At 38.2% G+C, this 14,277-nt stretch overlaps 1 protein-coding gene across 1 annotated transcript in view; it reads right to left on the minus strand.

Annotated features, from left to right (window-relative positions):
* The window catches only part of LOC150077779 (E3 ubiquitin-protein ligase RNF19B-like), a 233,072-nt gene that overhangs the window by 129,028 nt on the left and 89,767 nt on the right, over positions 1-14,277 (minus strand). Inside the window, exon 5 of the mRNA XM_090385368.1 lies at positions 11,481-11,683. Within this exon, the coding sequence (XP_090241494.1) occupies positions 11,481-11,683 (203 nt within the window). The remainder of the gene's footprint in view (positions 1-11,480; positions 11,684-14,277) is intronic.

Raw genomic sequence — 14,277 nt, forward strand, 5'->3', positions numbered from 1 at the left:
CTGGTGCACATGGAAGACTACAAATTGGAGCAGTATGGTATTAAGGGCAAGTTGCTACAATGGATAAAGGGATGGTTGTGTGGTAGATGACAGCGAGTGGTAATAAATGGGCACTGCTCTTCGTGGACTAATGTTAGTGGAGTCCCCAAGGTTTGGTGCTGGGCCCATTGTTATTTTGTGTATTTATCAGTGATGTCGATGAAGGTATATCAGGCTTAATGTCCAAGTTTGCAGATGATACAAAGATTGGCAGGGTTGTAAAGACAGTAAGCTACTGCAGCAGGACCTTGAAAAGTTAGGCAGATGGGCTGAGAAGTGGCAAATGAAGTTAGGCAAAATGTTAACATTGACAAATGCAAAGTACTGCATATGGGTAGCAGTAACCCAAGAGAAACGTACTAATTGTGTGGTACTACACTCAGGGAAGTGGAGAATGAAAATAGACCTGGGGGTAATTGTGCAGTCAGATATGAAGTTCTCAAAGCAGTGCAGATCGGCTGCCAGAGTAGGTCGTGGAGTTTTGTCAATGATATATAGGAATTCTGCTAGCAGAGACAAGGTAGTGATTATTCCTTTGTATAAGGCAATGGTCCGGCCACACCTTGAGTACTGTGTACAGGTCTGGGACCTCATTTTAGGAAAGAAGGAGAGTTGCTAGAACAAGTACAAGGGCAACAAGATTGGTGAAAGGAACAAAGGGGTGCTCTTACCAAGTAATGTTTAAGTTCTGAAAGTTGCAGCATCTGGAGAATAGACACCTGTGAGGTGATATGTTGAGATGTACAAAGTCTTGAATGGTTTGAGATGATCAGTGCTAATGGGATACTTCCGCTTGCTCAGATTAAGAACCTGAGCGGGCATAATTCAAATCGAGGAAAGACAGTTGTAGAATAGATGTGTGGAAGTTTGCTGGAACAGACTTCCATATGTTGCTGTGGAAGTTGATAGCTTCAATAAATTAAAGGCTGAACTAGACAAACATTTGGAGTGACCAGGTGTTTTTTTTTTTTTTTTTTTTTTTTTTGCTGATGCTGTATAAGCTTGCTTTCTTGCATCATATGACTCAACTAATGCTAATGCTAACGTTAACTACTTTGCATCCTTCTCTCAACACATTTAATCTGTTAAATATTATTTATTAGGAAAAAAAATTACTTTGAGATCTTTTGTGATAAATATTTACTTGTATAAATTTCAATTTCCAGTTTAGGGACCCATTAACACCATAGTTCAAAACAAAGGTTAGCAATGGCCAATCACAGTGCCAGTAATAAAAAATAACATGATTTTCTGTAGGTGGCCAATGGCAAATATCAAATTTCTTACCCAATGCAGTTTTTAAAGTTTATTTCAAATTTTTATGTATCTATTTACCTGTCTTTTTTATAATAAAAAATAATAATTCTACAGCTAACATAGTTAAAATAGAGATCCACTTATGTATATTCTTAACCCAAAGAACTATATACATATTTATCCACTTCAATGTATATCCTTATAATATGTATTTTGAAGTAAATGATTGTACACTCACTAAATGTTCTATATATATATATAGTATACTAAAGTCATTTCTCCATTTTCCTGTACTTTTTTTGCACTTATTTATCATTTCTATTATTTATGTATTTTGGTTTTTGAGGTAATAATGTCTCTGTAGTACAATGTTAACCCCTGGCCACTGTGCCATGACGGGCTGTTGCAACTAATATTATGTAAATTATCATTCTAAGCGTTGCAATAAAGATTCTTCTTCACTTGGTGGGGGGGGGGGGGGAAAGGCTGTCAGCCCATAGTATAAGTAGTGGCAAATGATGAAAGGAAGCAGCTTATACAGCATAAACTGAACAAAATAAATATTTGTCCATCTCCTCTAATAAAACATCTAATCCTTCCTTAAAATAATTCAAACTACCTGCTTCCAAAACACAATATAAAAATTGGTTTCAACAATTACTCTCTCACTGAAAGTAAATTTTTAGACACCTTTCTCAATTTAAGTGTGTGTGTGTGTGTGTGTGTGTGTGTGTGTGTGTGTGTGTGTGTGTGTGTGTGTGTGTGTGTGTGTGTGTGTGGTATGGTTGTTTATTGGCGCATTAGCTGCTATGGCTATAGTGCGCCTATTCGTAGTTATATCAGAAAATAATTAAGAACGTAGCAGTTCAACTTCATTTCAGTTCTGAAACCATTTATAAAAGATTATACACTCCAATTTGTTTCAAAAAGCAAAAGAGTTCCTTAATATTTGCTTCCTCTCCTATGATATGATGTAGTGTCAACAGTTCTTGAAGATTAGCCAGATTTTGAAGTGTTAAAGTATGATGTAGTTGATAGTGTGGACAGTCAATCAAAATATGTTTGACTGTTAGATGTTCAGAGCAGTGTGAACACTGAGGAGGATCATTGCCGGTGAGTAAATGGAGGTGAGTCAGATGGGTATGCCCTATTCTTATCCGTGCAAGTACCACTTCTTCTCGCCGAACTGTCTGAGTGCATGAGTACCATAATTTTGGGTCCTGTTTCAATTGGAAAAGTTTGTTATTTGTTTCTTTATGCCATAGCTCTGTCCACTGTGCACGGTATGCTGTTTGAATTATGATATTATAATCAGAAGCAAGAATGAAAACAGAGGTTGACGAGTTTTTAGCAGATATATCAGCCAGTTCATTTCCTTCTATGCCTGAATGTGCCGGAATCCAGCAAAACTTCACTAGTTGTTGACGGTGATCAATTTGCAATAGCAAACTCCTGATTTTCATTAAAATATCGTGATTCTTTTGAGAGGGATTCCGCATTGCTTTAATTGAGCTGAGAGAGTCGGTGTAAACTATATATTTTGCAGATAGGTGTAGAGTCAAATTTTCTAGAGTTAATTGTATTGCATACAGTTCTGCTGAAAAGTTGCTATACTCAGGTGGAAGAGAAGCTGATATGATAGCCGAGGGAAACACTGCTGCTGCTCCAACTGTTGAAAGAGATTTGGAACCATCCGTATATACCGACAAGAAGTCAGCACAGCTTTGAAGATGGCTAGCATAGAGCTGTTGCACATTCAGTGTCAGTAGGCGATTCTTTCCCCATTGTAGAAAATAAGTATCACAAGTCAGTTGAGGAAAGGGGGTCCACGTCGGATGAGAGTAATTCTTTATCTGTTGCCTATTGTGGAGAGGAACATTCCAGTTCTGTGATATTTCAAGGAGCCGTAGGCCAGCTGGTCGGATTTTACTTGGTTTATTTCTATAGAGATTAACTAGTGGTTGATTAAAAAGGTATGGCTGAATAGGATGCAAAGAGCAAGTCTGTATTTTGGCTGCATATTTAAGTAACAGCATTTTTCTGCGGAGATGCAGAGGGGGCTCGTGAGCTTTATTGTATAGACTATGAGTTGGAGATGTCCTATATGCACCAATTGCAATCTGCAGTGCATTATGTTGAATAGGATCCAGCCAGCATAGTACACTCCTTCGGGCAGAATCATAAACTGGAGCACCATAATCTGAATGGGATCTGATCAATGCTCTATACAAGAGCAGCAAAGTTGTATGGTCTGCTCCCCAAGAATGGGCAGATAAAGCTCTTAGCATGTTGATCTTTTTGAGACAGGTAGTACGTAATAATTTAACATGCTCAAAGAAGTTCAGCTTACTGTCCAGGATTAGTCCCAAGAATCTGATATTGCTAGCAATCGGAATGGTGGAATTTGATATCCGGAGTTCAGGATCTGTATGCAGTTTGTGTTGATTGCAAAATCGCAACTGTTTTCTGTTGGGAATGATGATATCCATTGAGCTCAGCCCACTTTTGTACTTTATTGAGAGACATCTGCAATTGCCTTTCGATAGATCTCATATTCTGTGAATGGCAAGAAAGAGAGAGATTGTCAGCGTAAAGGTACGCTTCTACAGTATTTGGGAGTTCTTTTGTGATAGAATCAATTCTGAGGGCAAACAGGGTTGCACTCAAAACTGACCCTTGTGGTAGTCCTTCTTCTTGCAAGAATGTAGTAGAAAGGGAATTTTGATATCGGACCTGGAAAGTTCTGCTCTTGAGGAAGTTCCTAATAAATATAGGCAGGTTTCCACGGAGACCATGATTATGGAGGTCACAGAGAATTCCATAATGCCAGGTAGTATCGAATGCCTTCTCTATATCTATGGAGACCATAACTAGGTGTTCGTTTTTAACAAAGGCATTGTGAATTTCAGATTCAGCCTTGATCATCAGATCAAAGGAGGACCTGTTTTGGCGAAAGCCATGCTGACTATTACTTAATAAATGTTCGCTTTCAATGATCCAAGTGAGTCGACTGTGGATCATTTTTTCAAGAATTTTACCGAGGCAACTGGACAGAGATATTGGTCTGTAACTATTAGGATTGGAGGGGTCTTTTCAAGGTTTCAAAAAGGCCAGAACTGTAGCATGGTGCCAAGAAGTGGGATAAACATTTCCCAGGAAGATTCAGTTAAAGAAGGCTAGTAGCATTTATAAGTTTTTCTCATCAAGGTGCTGTAACATAACATAATATATCCCATCTGGCCCAGCGGCACTGTTGCATGTTGTTCTGATGGCTTGCATAAGTTCACAGTATTGGAGCGGCTGGTTATATGGAAGTAGCAGTGAAGTTCGAAAGTTGATGTGTCTCTGTTCTGTGGTGGTCTTGGTTTTCTGAAATTCCGGAGTGTAGGTGGAAGCAGCTGAAACGTGAGCAAAAGTTTTGCCTAAGGCATTTGCTACATCCAGAGGAGCAAAGACGTCTAGACCATTGCAGGAAAGAATTGGGGAAGGAACAGTTGGAAACTTCCCGGAAAGCTACATAATTTTCTTCCATATTAATCGTGGGTTCGTGTTTCTATTGATAGTCGAAGCAAACTGAGTCCAAGAATCTTTCTTGGCTTGTCTTTGAATGAGACGAGCTTTTGCCTTTAGTTTCTTGTAGTTAATAAGATTAACTGTAGTTGGAGTTCGACGAAATAAATTCCGTGCTTTATTTTGTTCTTTCTTCGCTTTTGTGCATTCCTCATTCCACCAACAGTTGAAATGGCGTCGAGTCTTGGAATTTGATATTGGAATTGAGCTTTTAGCTGCAAAAAAAAAGGCAGGAAGTGATATAATCGGTAACTTCATCTATGGGATGTAGTTGTATAATTTTTTTGTCCAGTGTGATTGCTGACTGAAATTTGTCCCAGTTAGCTTTAGAGAATTTCCATTTCCTGCAGGGTTCGTCTAATGGTGGTTGTGTAGTCATCAGATTACAAACAATTGGAAAATGATCGCTGCCCATGGGATTATCCAGAGCGGACCATTGCATGACTGAAAACAGTATTGCGGAGAAAATCGATAGGTCAATGGCAGAAGTCTGTCCATTAGGTAACTGTATATGGGTGTGCGAGCCACTGTTAAGAAGAGTGAGGTTTTGTTTTTCCAGTAAAGTTTCAAATCAGTCGGCCGCGTCTGTCTAATTTAGATGATCCCCATAAAGGGTGGTGGCCATTGAAATCCCCTAGCAGGCAGATAGGGGAGGGTAGCTGTAATAAAAGTTCTTTAAGATCATTATAAGAGTAAGTATGATTTGGTGGGAGATAAACTGAGACTAGAGTTAAAGCAGTCTGAGTAATCAGATGCACAGCGACAGCTTCGATTTGGGTTTGGAGAGTGATTTGCCTAGCTGGAATCCTTGTGCTAATTAAAATAGCTACACCACCACAAGCAGAATCGGATGTATTCCGATCTTGTCTATAGATGGAGTAGTTTTTTATGGAAATGGAAATTTGGGCAGTTAAATAGGTTTCTTTCAGGCAGAAACCAACTGGAGAGTAGCGGTTAATTAAGTACTGAATGTCGTCAATGTTTCCACAAAAGCCTCTGCAATTCCATTGCCAGATGTTGGGCATTACTTGAATTTAGAAGAAGAAGCTGTACCTGACGTGGCTGTCTTATGGCGTTCTGGCTTTGGTTTGTCTCTTTTTGGAAATGTAGGGCGACCTGTGTCCATATCTTCTTCTTCTACAAATATTTCCAGAATCGGATCTTCCTGTTTGGATGAATACTCTGGATGCATCGATGTGTCCTGAATAACCTTTTTTGAAGATGAACTAGGTTTATTTGAAGTAGTAGCAATCACTGGTGGAGGAGGAGATTTTACTGGAATCTTAAGAGGTGTATTACTTGCTTGGTCTGAGTGCTTCAAGGTATTGGACTCTTGCTGAGAGAGGACAGCTCGAGCCAAGTCGGAGATTGATATGCTATGTGGGGTAACATCAGTTTGCGTGGCTATTGTCTGATATTTTTTTGCGATACTGGCATAGGTACGGTTATGTATACTGGGTGCAATTAATTTTCTTGCTTCCTGATAACTAACTTTATTTTCAACTTTATATTTCACAATTTGTTTCTCTGTTTTCCATCTCTCACATGTCTTAGAGTAGGCCGGATGGTTGCCTTTGCAGTTGGGACAGATCATTTCTTTCACCGAACAATCACTTTGAATGGCAGTTTGTCCCAACTGTGGATCCTCTGATCCACAGTTGGGACAAACTGGGTTGCATCTGCATGTTGTTTGAGAGTGGCCATACTTTTGGCATTTATAACATCTCAACGGATTGGGTATGAAAGGACGAGTGCGGCAAAGAAGATATCCTGCTTTTACTGATGAGGGCAGATTTGGAATGTTAAAGGTGAGAATGATATTTCTGGTAGGTATGAGTATATTGTCTCTTTTAACCATAATCCTTTTTACAGCGATTACATTTTGTTCCTTAAGCTCTTCTTTAATTTCTTCCTCCGTCACATTCATCAGGTCCCAACTAGATATTACACCCTATGATGTATTTAGGGTTGCATGTGGAGTTACGTTAACTGGAATACCAGCAAAATTTGTAATTTTTAGTAGTTTTTCAGAATGCCCATGGTTTAGAGTTTCAACAAGTAAGTCCCCTGATTGCAGTCTCTTAACCATCTTGGGAGACCCTGCAATACTTTCCAGATGTTTTTGATTTAGAAAAGGGGATAGCTTACTGAGAGGCTGTTCTGATAGTGAGTGCATTATTAAAAATGCTGGTAAGTCTGTCACTGAGGGGTTGGCTTTCAACCTCTTTGCTTGTGACGAATCATGTTCATGTTCAGTATCTGGCCGACAGCTTGTCGACTCTATAGATGGAAACATATTTTTTTCCATGTTGGCTCCTCTTAGCCCCTGGCAGATGAACTTTTCTGCCAAGGTTACTGGCCCCGCCACGGGGAGGCAGGAACAGTGCCTGGTGTGACCAAGCGAAGTTAGTAGGGGTTAGTCTATTAAATATGAAAAAAGAAAGGTTACTTTCCTTTCTTGCTCTCGATCAGTACTTTTGAAAAAAAGAGCTGCTATTAAATAAAAGGATTTATTAAGGAGAAGAACGTAAAAGAGAACTAGAATTCACCTTTTGAGAATCGCAGTAAAAGCACAGAAAAATCGCTCAGTCACAATCACTTGGCACCCGGGGCCTCAATTTAAGTTTTTCTCCTTATGTGTATTGTCTGAGAAAGGATAAGGATACTATCAACATTTAGTTCACTCAATCCATTTAAAGAGCCTTAAAGCCTTCGGTCAGGTCTCCTCACGCACGACTAGTTTTGAAGCACTGAAATTTGCAGAACTGAAGTCTTTTGTGATAAGAGTATCCCTTTGTGTTTTTGACTAACCTTGTTTCTCTTCTCTGCATGCACTCCAACAGATCCACATCCTTCTTAAAATGAGACATCTAGACATATATAGTACAAGATGCAGTCTAACTAATAATGGTATCATATTCACTAAAAAAATGGATGGAATTTTTTTTTTTTTTACCATTCTATGACACAAAGAAACTACAACATAACACAGAACCCAAACAGGGTAAACTTACTCAGAGAAGTGGTAATTCTGTTAATCACCTATGGGAGGAGGTTCAAAAAATATTTGTATTCACCCAGAAGTAGTTGTGATAGAAAGATGAAAATTTTTTGTTTCATACCTTGAAATCTCTACAGCAACCACAAATTTTGGTTTTTGATCTGACAATTTGATTTATTTTTTCTTTGCACTGCTGAATGAAGTAGTGTCACAACGGATAAAGTGGAATACAGATCAGTGATTCAGTTCCCCTTTCTGCAAGGAAAATACCAAAAACAATCCAAAAAGAAATGATCACCGTTTATGGAGAAGACTGCCCAGGTTACAGTGTCGTTGCACATTGGTATAAACCATTCAGATGTGGAAGAACCTCAGTGCATAATGAAGAAATCTCAGGATGCCCAATTGCTGTAACAGAAGAGTTTTGCAGAAATTGAGGCATTAATCCTGAAAGATTGTTGTATTAGTATCAAAGAAATAGCTGCAGAGCTCCAAATTAGCATAGCATCTGTGGAGAACATCATCCATCAACTACATAAGTAAAGTATCTGCTAGATCCCAGACTTCTGAGCCCTTACCAGAAGAAGGAAAAGGTACAATGTGTACATGAAATGTTGTCAATGTGCCAAGGAAAGCATGAGGGGATTTTCTTTATGGATAATCACCATGGATGAAACCTGGATCTACCATTATGATCCTGGAACTAAACAAATATCAAACCAATGGAAGCATGCAGAATCACCACCCTCACCCAAAAGGCAAAAGTGATACGGTTAGTTTTTTTGGATCAGAATGGTGCAATATGAACAGGTTACCTTCAAAAGAGCTGTACTGTGATGATAAGTATTATTCCAACCTCCTCATAACACTGTGTTCTACTATAAAAGAAAAAAAATGGGGAAAGGGGTCAAGAGGTGTGCACCTGTTCCACAATGCCCCTGCACATTCCTTGCATGCTACAGTGAGGTGTGCCCATAAATGTGAGTTTGAAATATTGCCACATCCTGCTTATTCCCCTGACCTTTCACCTTTGGATTTCTTCTTCTTTCTTGCCCTGAAATTCTTTCTTTGTGGAAAACACTTTATTGCTGACGATAAGGCAATTTTTGCAGCAGAGTAGTGGTTTGAAGGACAGTCAGAGGACTTCTATAAATCTGCTCAGAAGTGTATTAAGAGGTGGCAAAAATGTGTCATTCTGTCTGATGATTATATTGAAAAAGTGTAACACACAGTGTTTGTTTCAACTTTCCATCACAACTATTTCTGGATGAATACAAATCTGTTTTCAACACCTCCCTCTGTCCTCGTAATCAGTTAATACAGATGTTTGTGTCTATGTTACCAATCCACCAAATGTTTGGCTATCCTTAATTTGGAACTACTGACCAGCAAGAAAACAACTGCTTAGTGCCACAGTCACCTATTAAAGAGGCTCCTTTCTGGGAGAACAGAAAGAGTCATCAGTCATACTTATAATGTACCCACCAACTTAAAATGCTGAATACATATTTGTAGCATATTTCAATATTTCAACTCAGTAAGCACAGGATGTGCAGTACTGTTCTAATTATGGGGGGGATAAAGGGGGGGGGGGGGGGGTGCATGCAATAAAGACCAAATCGTTTCAGAGAGAAAGACAATCTTCTCCACATAATTCTAAAGAAGAACCATCAGTTGCAACTATTTGCACTGTACTTATTGTTATGCATTGCATCAATCCTCGTGCAGGGACAATCGCTCTACTAACCAGCAACTGTGACCCATATGCAGAATTTTGAATTTACTAGCCTAAAAGTTTAATTGCCCTTTTCAGACCATTGGCATAATTTATCTACGTCATGCCGGGACAGCATTCCCTGGTTCATATTTTTAACAACCATCTCCATCCCCATACTCTGCCACATGGCAGATTCATGAAAGACTGTTATTTGTTATTGTTATTTGCTTCTTAGGAGCATTAGCAACTAAGGCCATATTGCTCCGAGAATATGCGGTGGTCATTCCCTTGACCTTTCCGCATCCTCCGTATTTGGTGGTGACGGGCTCGAACCCCGGTCTAATCAAGAAGCGTGAGATTCATGAAAGACAGAACTCAACTGCATCTCTATCTCTTCCTATCCATAGCCCTCTCCTTCAGCTGTATTTATATGTCTCAATGTCATCAGTCATACTCATCAGCCCTCCAGCAAATCATTCAACATTCTAATTCTTTTTTCTCCTGGTCATCACCCTCCTTTCAACTACATTCCTTAATAATGTCCCCCATCCCCAATATGTGTCCAATACAAATTTTCTTTCTTTTCCCTATAGCTTCCGTCAAACTTCTATGTTCTCCTACTTCCTCAACACTTTCTTATTTTTAACCCTATATGCCCATTTCACTGTTTCAAGCCTCTAGCACGCAATATCTCAAAAGATTTTATTCTTTTAATATCCTCCTTTCTTAGGGCAAATGTCTCAGCTCCTTTTTAGTGCCAATGTCTCAGTCTACTTCAAGAACTGTCCACTTAAAACGAACAATGCTCAGAGTGAACCATTCTCCCCGTAACTTAATAACCCTGTCCACTTTAATATCAGCAAATCTTAACATATAACTTGTAATAACATCATCATCAACGAAAATTAGAAATAAGGGCTCTATTAGAGAACCCACAAGTGATAATACTCAAGAAACTGGTCAACTGTGAGAACACTATCCATTGAAAACTACTGTTAATCTTCTGTCCATTGCAGCAACCTATGCCATTTTCACTTTTCCAACTTATGCAAAAGGCATTCACATAGACTGTATCAAAAGTCTTTCTAAAATTAGGTAAATTATATCAATGTTATTCCTTGCATTCAGTTCCTTTCTGACTATCTCATAATACCTTATCAGAATGGCCACAGACATCTTCACTTAAAATCCATAATGTCTTTCACAAAATCATTCCAATTGAGGTGATCTCGCACTAAATCCATAATCATAAATTCCATAAATTTTCTTTCACAAAAACCAAAATTACAGGTTTACAGTTTTCCAGATTGCTCTTAAAAACCCTGTTTCTAAATAACGTTTTTCTAACTTTTAAGATGAAAATAAATAAATAAGAAAATTCATTTTTTAAGACAACCAAAGTGCAATAAGCAGGTTATAAGACTGGTAAGAAATATTGGAGCTGGTTAGTTATCAACATCAAGTAAAGCATAGAGATTTTTCTTACTAGCTGCCAAAACCTTGGCAAAAATCTATTATGGATATATGAAATAAACATTCATCTTACTATTAACATGATACAAAAAAAGTAAAAAAAACAGACCAAAAAAAAAAAAAAAAATTCAAGAATTTCTAAATAAGAACAGTGAAATTTTAAGGCAAAACCTCCAAAACATTTCACACTTTTTGATTAAACTAATGATTACAGTGAATACAAAAATAACAGATTTATTGTTGTTTGGAGAATTGAAATATAAAGTCCATTTAGTAAATTTTGATGAGAATACTTTTTTTGCAATGAGTATAATCATTTTATAAGTTAAAAATATTTAAAAGGAATAATCTAAAATAAAAATTTTATATGGTTAAAATATTTAAAAGGAATAATCTAAAATAAAAATTTTAAAAATATCTTACGTTGCACAATGGAATCATGACTGAAGGAAACTGAAGCAGAACGCAAGTTTGGAGAATGGTTAGCTCGCTGGGCGCGGGCATTATCACAGGTTTGATTAGGGTGCCATTCCTGTTTACAGTGGTAACAGAAATAAGTTCCACAACCTGGACGCTCACACTTTAATTTTGGGCAGCTAGCACATCCACTGGCAATAACTACATATCTAAAACAAAAGTTTAGCAAAGTAAAAATATATTCATTTCCAAAATAATAAAAAAAAGGATATTGATGGCAGTCATAAAGCTTACTTTTCAAAGGTTACAAAAACTAAGGTAAACAGTTTTGCTGTATATGATTTTTAAGATAAAAAACTTCTTGAACTTCAATGAAGTGGCATACAACCACCAGTTCTCAGGGAGACAAAATGAACACTGAAACTTTTCCATGTTTTGGTGGGGAAGGATGGCAGTTTCTTGTGTGCATCTAGGCACTAAAAAGTTATCATGTGGCTTGATGATACACTTCAGAAACAGTTCATGTGATGAATAAAATTTTGTGATAACCTAGTAATCTTTTGGCTTTTAAAATTTCCAGAACTGCAAAACAACATTACTTACAAATCAGCCCTTTATGAGTTCTTCCACAAGCTGAGTGAGGCCTTTTGATAATCCAGGCTTCACCTTCTGTGAATAATTACATGGTAATCAAATTACATGCAGATATTCTGATATAGTACACACTATGAAGACATGGCATAGGTAAAACTAATAAGGTAAATTTTTAACACATTTACTATGTACTCAATCACTGTTCACTCTCTTCTGATGTTTGGAACTATCTACTTAGCTCTTCATCAGAAGATCTTTTTCTTACTGATGTTAAAAACTTTTTCCTGAGAATCATTTACAACAGGGGCATACACAACCACCTAAAATGAAAGCTTGGGAAGCTATCTGCCTATTGTTGCAATTATTTTCATTAGCATTAGTAGAGGCATACGATGCAAGAAAGCAAGCTTATGCAGCATCAGCCAAAAAAAAAAAAAAAAAACCCTCCCATTTCACCCCTCCATTTGTTCCAAATGCCTGTCCAACTCAGCCTTAAATTTATTTAGGCTATCAACTTCCACAACAAAAGATGGAAGTCTGTTCCACCAATCAACTATCCGTTGGCTAAAGGCAAATTTCTGCACATCTATTCTACAACTGTCTTTCCTCAATTTGAATCTGTGCCCCCTCAGGTTCTTAGTCTGAGTAAGAGGAAAAATCCCATCAGCATTCAGCTTGCTCAACCCATTCAAGGCCTTATGCACCTCAATCAGATCACCTCGCAGGAGCCTACTCTCCAGGTGCTGCAATTTGCAGAACTTAAGCCTTTCTTTGTAAGAACACCCCTTTGTTCCCCTCACCAATCTTGTTGCCCTTCTTTGTACTCGTTCTAGCAACTCTACATCCTTCCTAAAACGATGCCTCCAGACCTGTACACAGTACTCTAGGAGTGGTCTGACCAATGCCTTGTATAATGGGATAATCACATCCCTGTCCTGCTAGCAAAATTCCTATATATCACTTACAAGGCTCCATGACATGCCCTGGAAGCCTGCCTGCACTTTCAGCAAACTTCATATTTGATTGCACAATTACCCCAGGTCTTCTTCACTTCCCACTTCCCTAAGTGTAGTACCACACAATTAGTAAGTTTCTCTTCAGTTACTGCTACTCATATGCAGTACTTTGCATTTGTCAATGTTAAACTTCAGTTGCCACTTCTCAGCCCATTTGCCCAACTTATCTAGATCCAGTTGGAGTAGCATACTGTCTTTACTGTCATTAACAACTCTGCCAACCTTTGTACATCTGCAAACTTGGACATTAAACCTGATATAACTTCATCAATATCATTGATAAATATACAAAACAACAATGGGCCCAACACTGAACCCTGGGGCCTCCACCAATAACATTTGTCCATGAAGAGCAGTGTCCACTGATTACCACTCTCTGTCATCTCCCACTCACCCATCCCTTTATCCATTGTTGCAACTTATCCTTAATGCCATACCTCTCCAATTTGTACAGCAGTCTTCCATATGCAACAGTATCAAAAGCTTTCCTGAAATCCAAGTACATGATATCAAAATTATTTGTGGCATTTGGTTCCTTTGTGACCACATCATAGTATCCAATCAAATTGGTTAGACAAGATCTCCCTTTAACAAACCCAGGCTGTGTCTTAACTATTACTGCAGTCTTGTCTAGATGATCCTGCAATGCTGCTTTAACCAGTGATTCCATTATTTTCCAAGGAACACAAGTTAAACTAAGAGGTCTATAGTTAGTTGTGTCGCCTTTTGAACCCCTTTGTGAATTGGTCATACATTCGCACACCTCCAGTCCATGGGAACCTCCCCTGGGTACAAGGAAGCTCTCATAATTATGGCTAAGGGTTTGCTTACTTCCTTTGCTGCCTCCTTTAATATAACTGGATAGATCCCATCCACCCCAAGTGCCTTTTTTATGTTTAACTTCAACAATTTCTCCTCCATTTTGCTCTCAGTTATTACAAAATAACTTAGCTGCCTGTTAGAGTTTGATAAAGTTCTGGAACTTCCCTCATTGAATAACTCCTCATGTGTGAATGTAGATGCAAAATACTCATTCAGTTTATCAGCTACCTGAGCATGATCATCAATAGTCAACCAATCTATGTTAAGTGGTCCAATCTGATTCATCCCTTTCCTTCTAGAGTTTACACAAGTAAAGAACTCTTTGCTGTTTTTCTCTGCATCCTTTGCCAAGGATTTCTTGTAATCTGCCT

This window comes from Mastigoproctus giganteus, chromosome 11 (assembly GCF_048544385.1).
Source record: "Mastigoproctus giganteus isolate SK-2022 chromosome 11, ASM4854438v1, whole genome shotgun sequence".
Lineage (NCBI taxonomy): Eukaryota > Metazoa > Arthropoda > Arachnida > Uropygi > Thelyphonidae > Mastigoproctus > Mastigoproctus giganteus.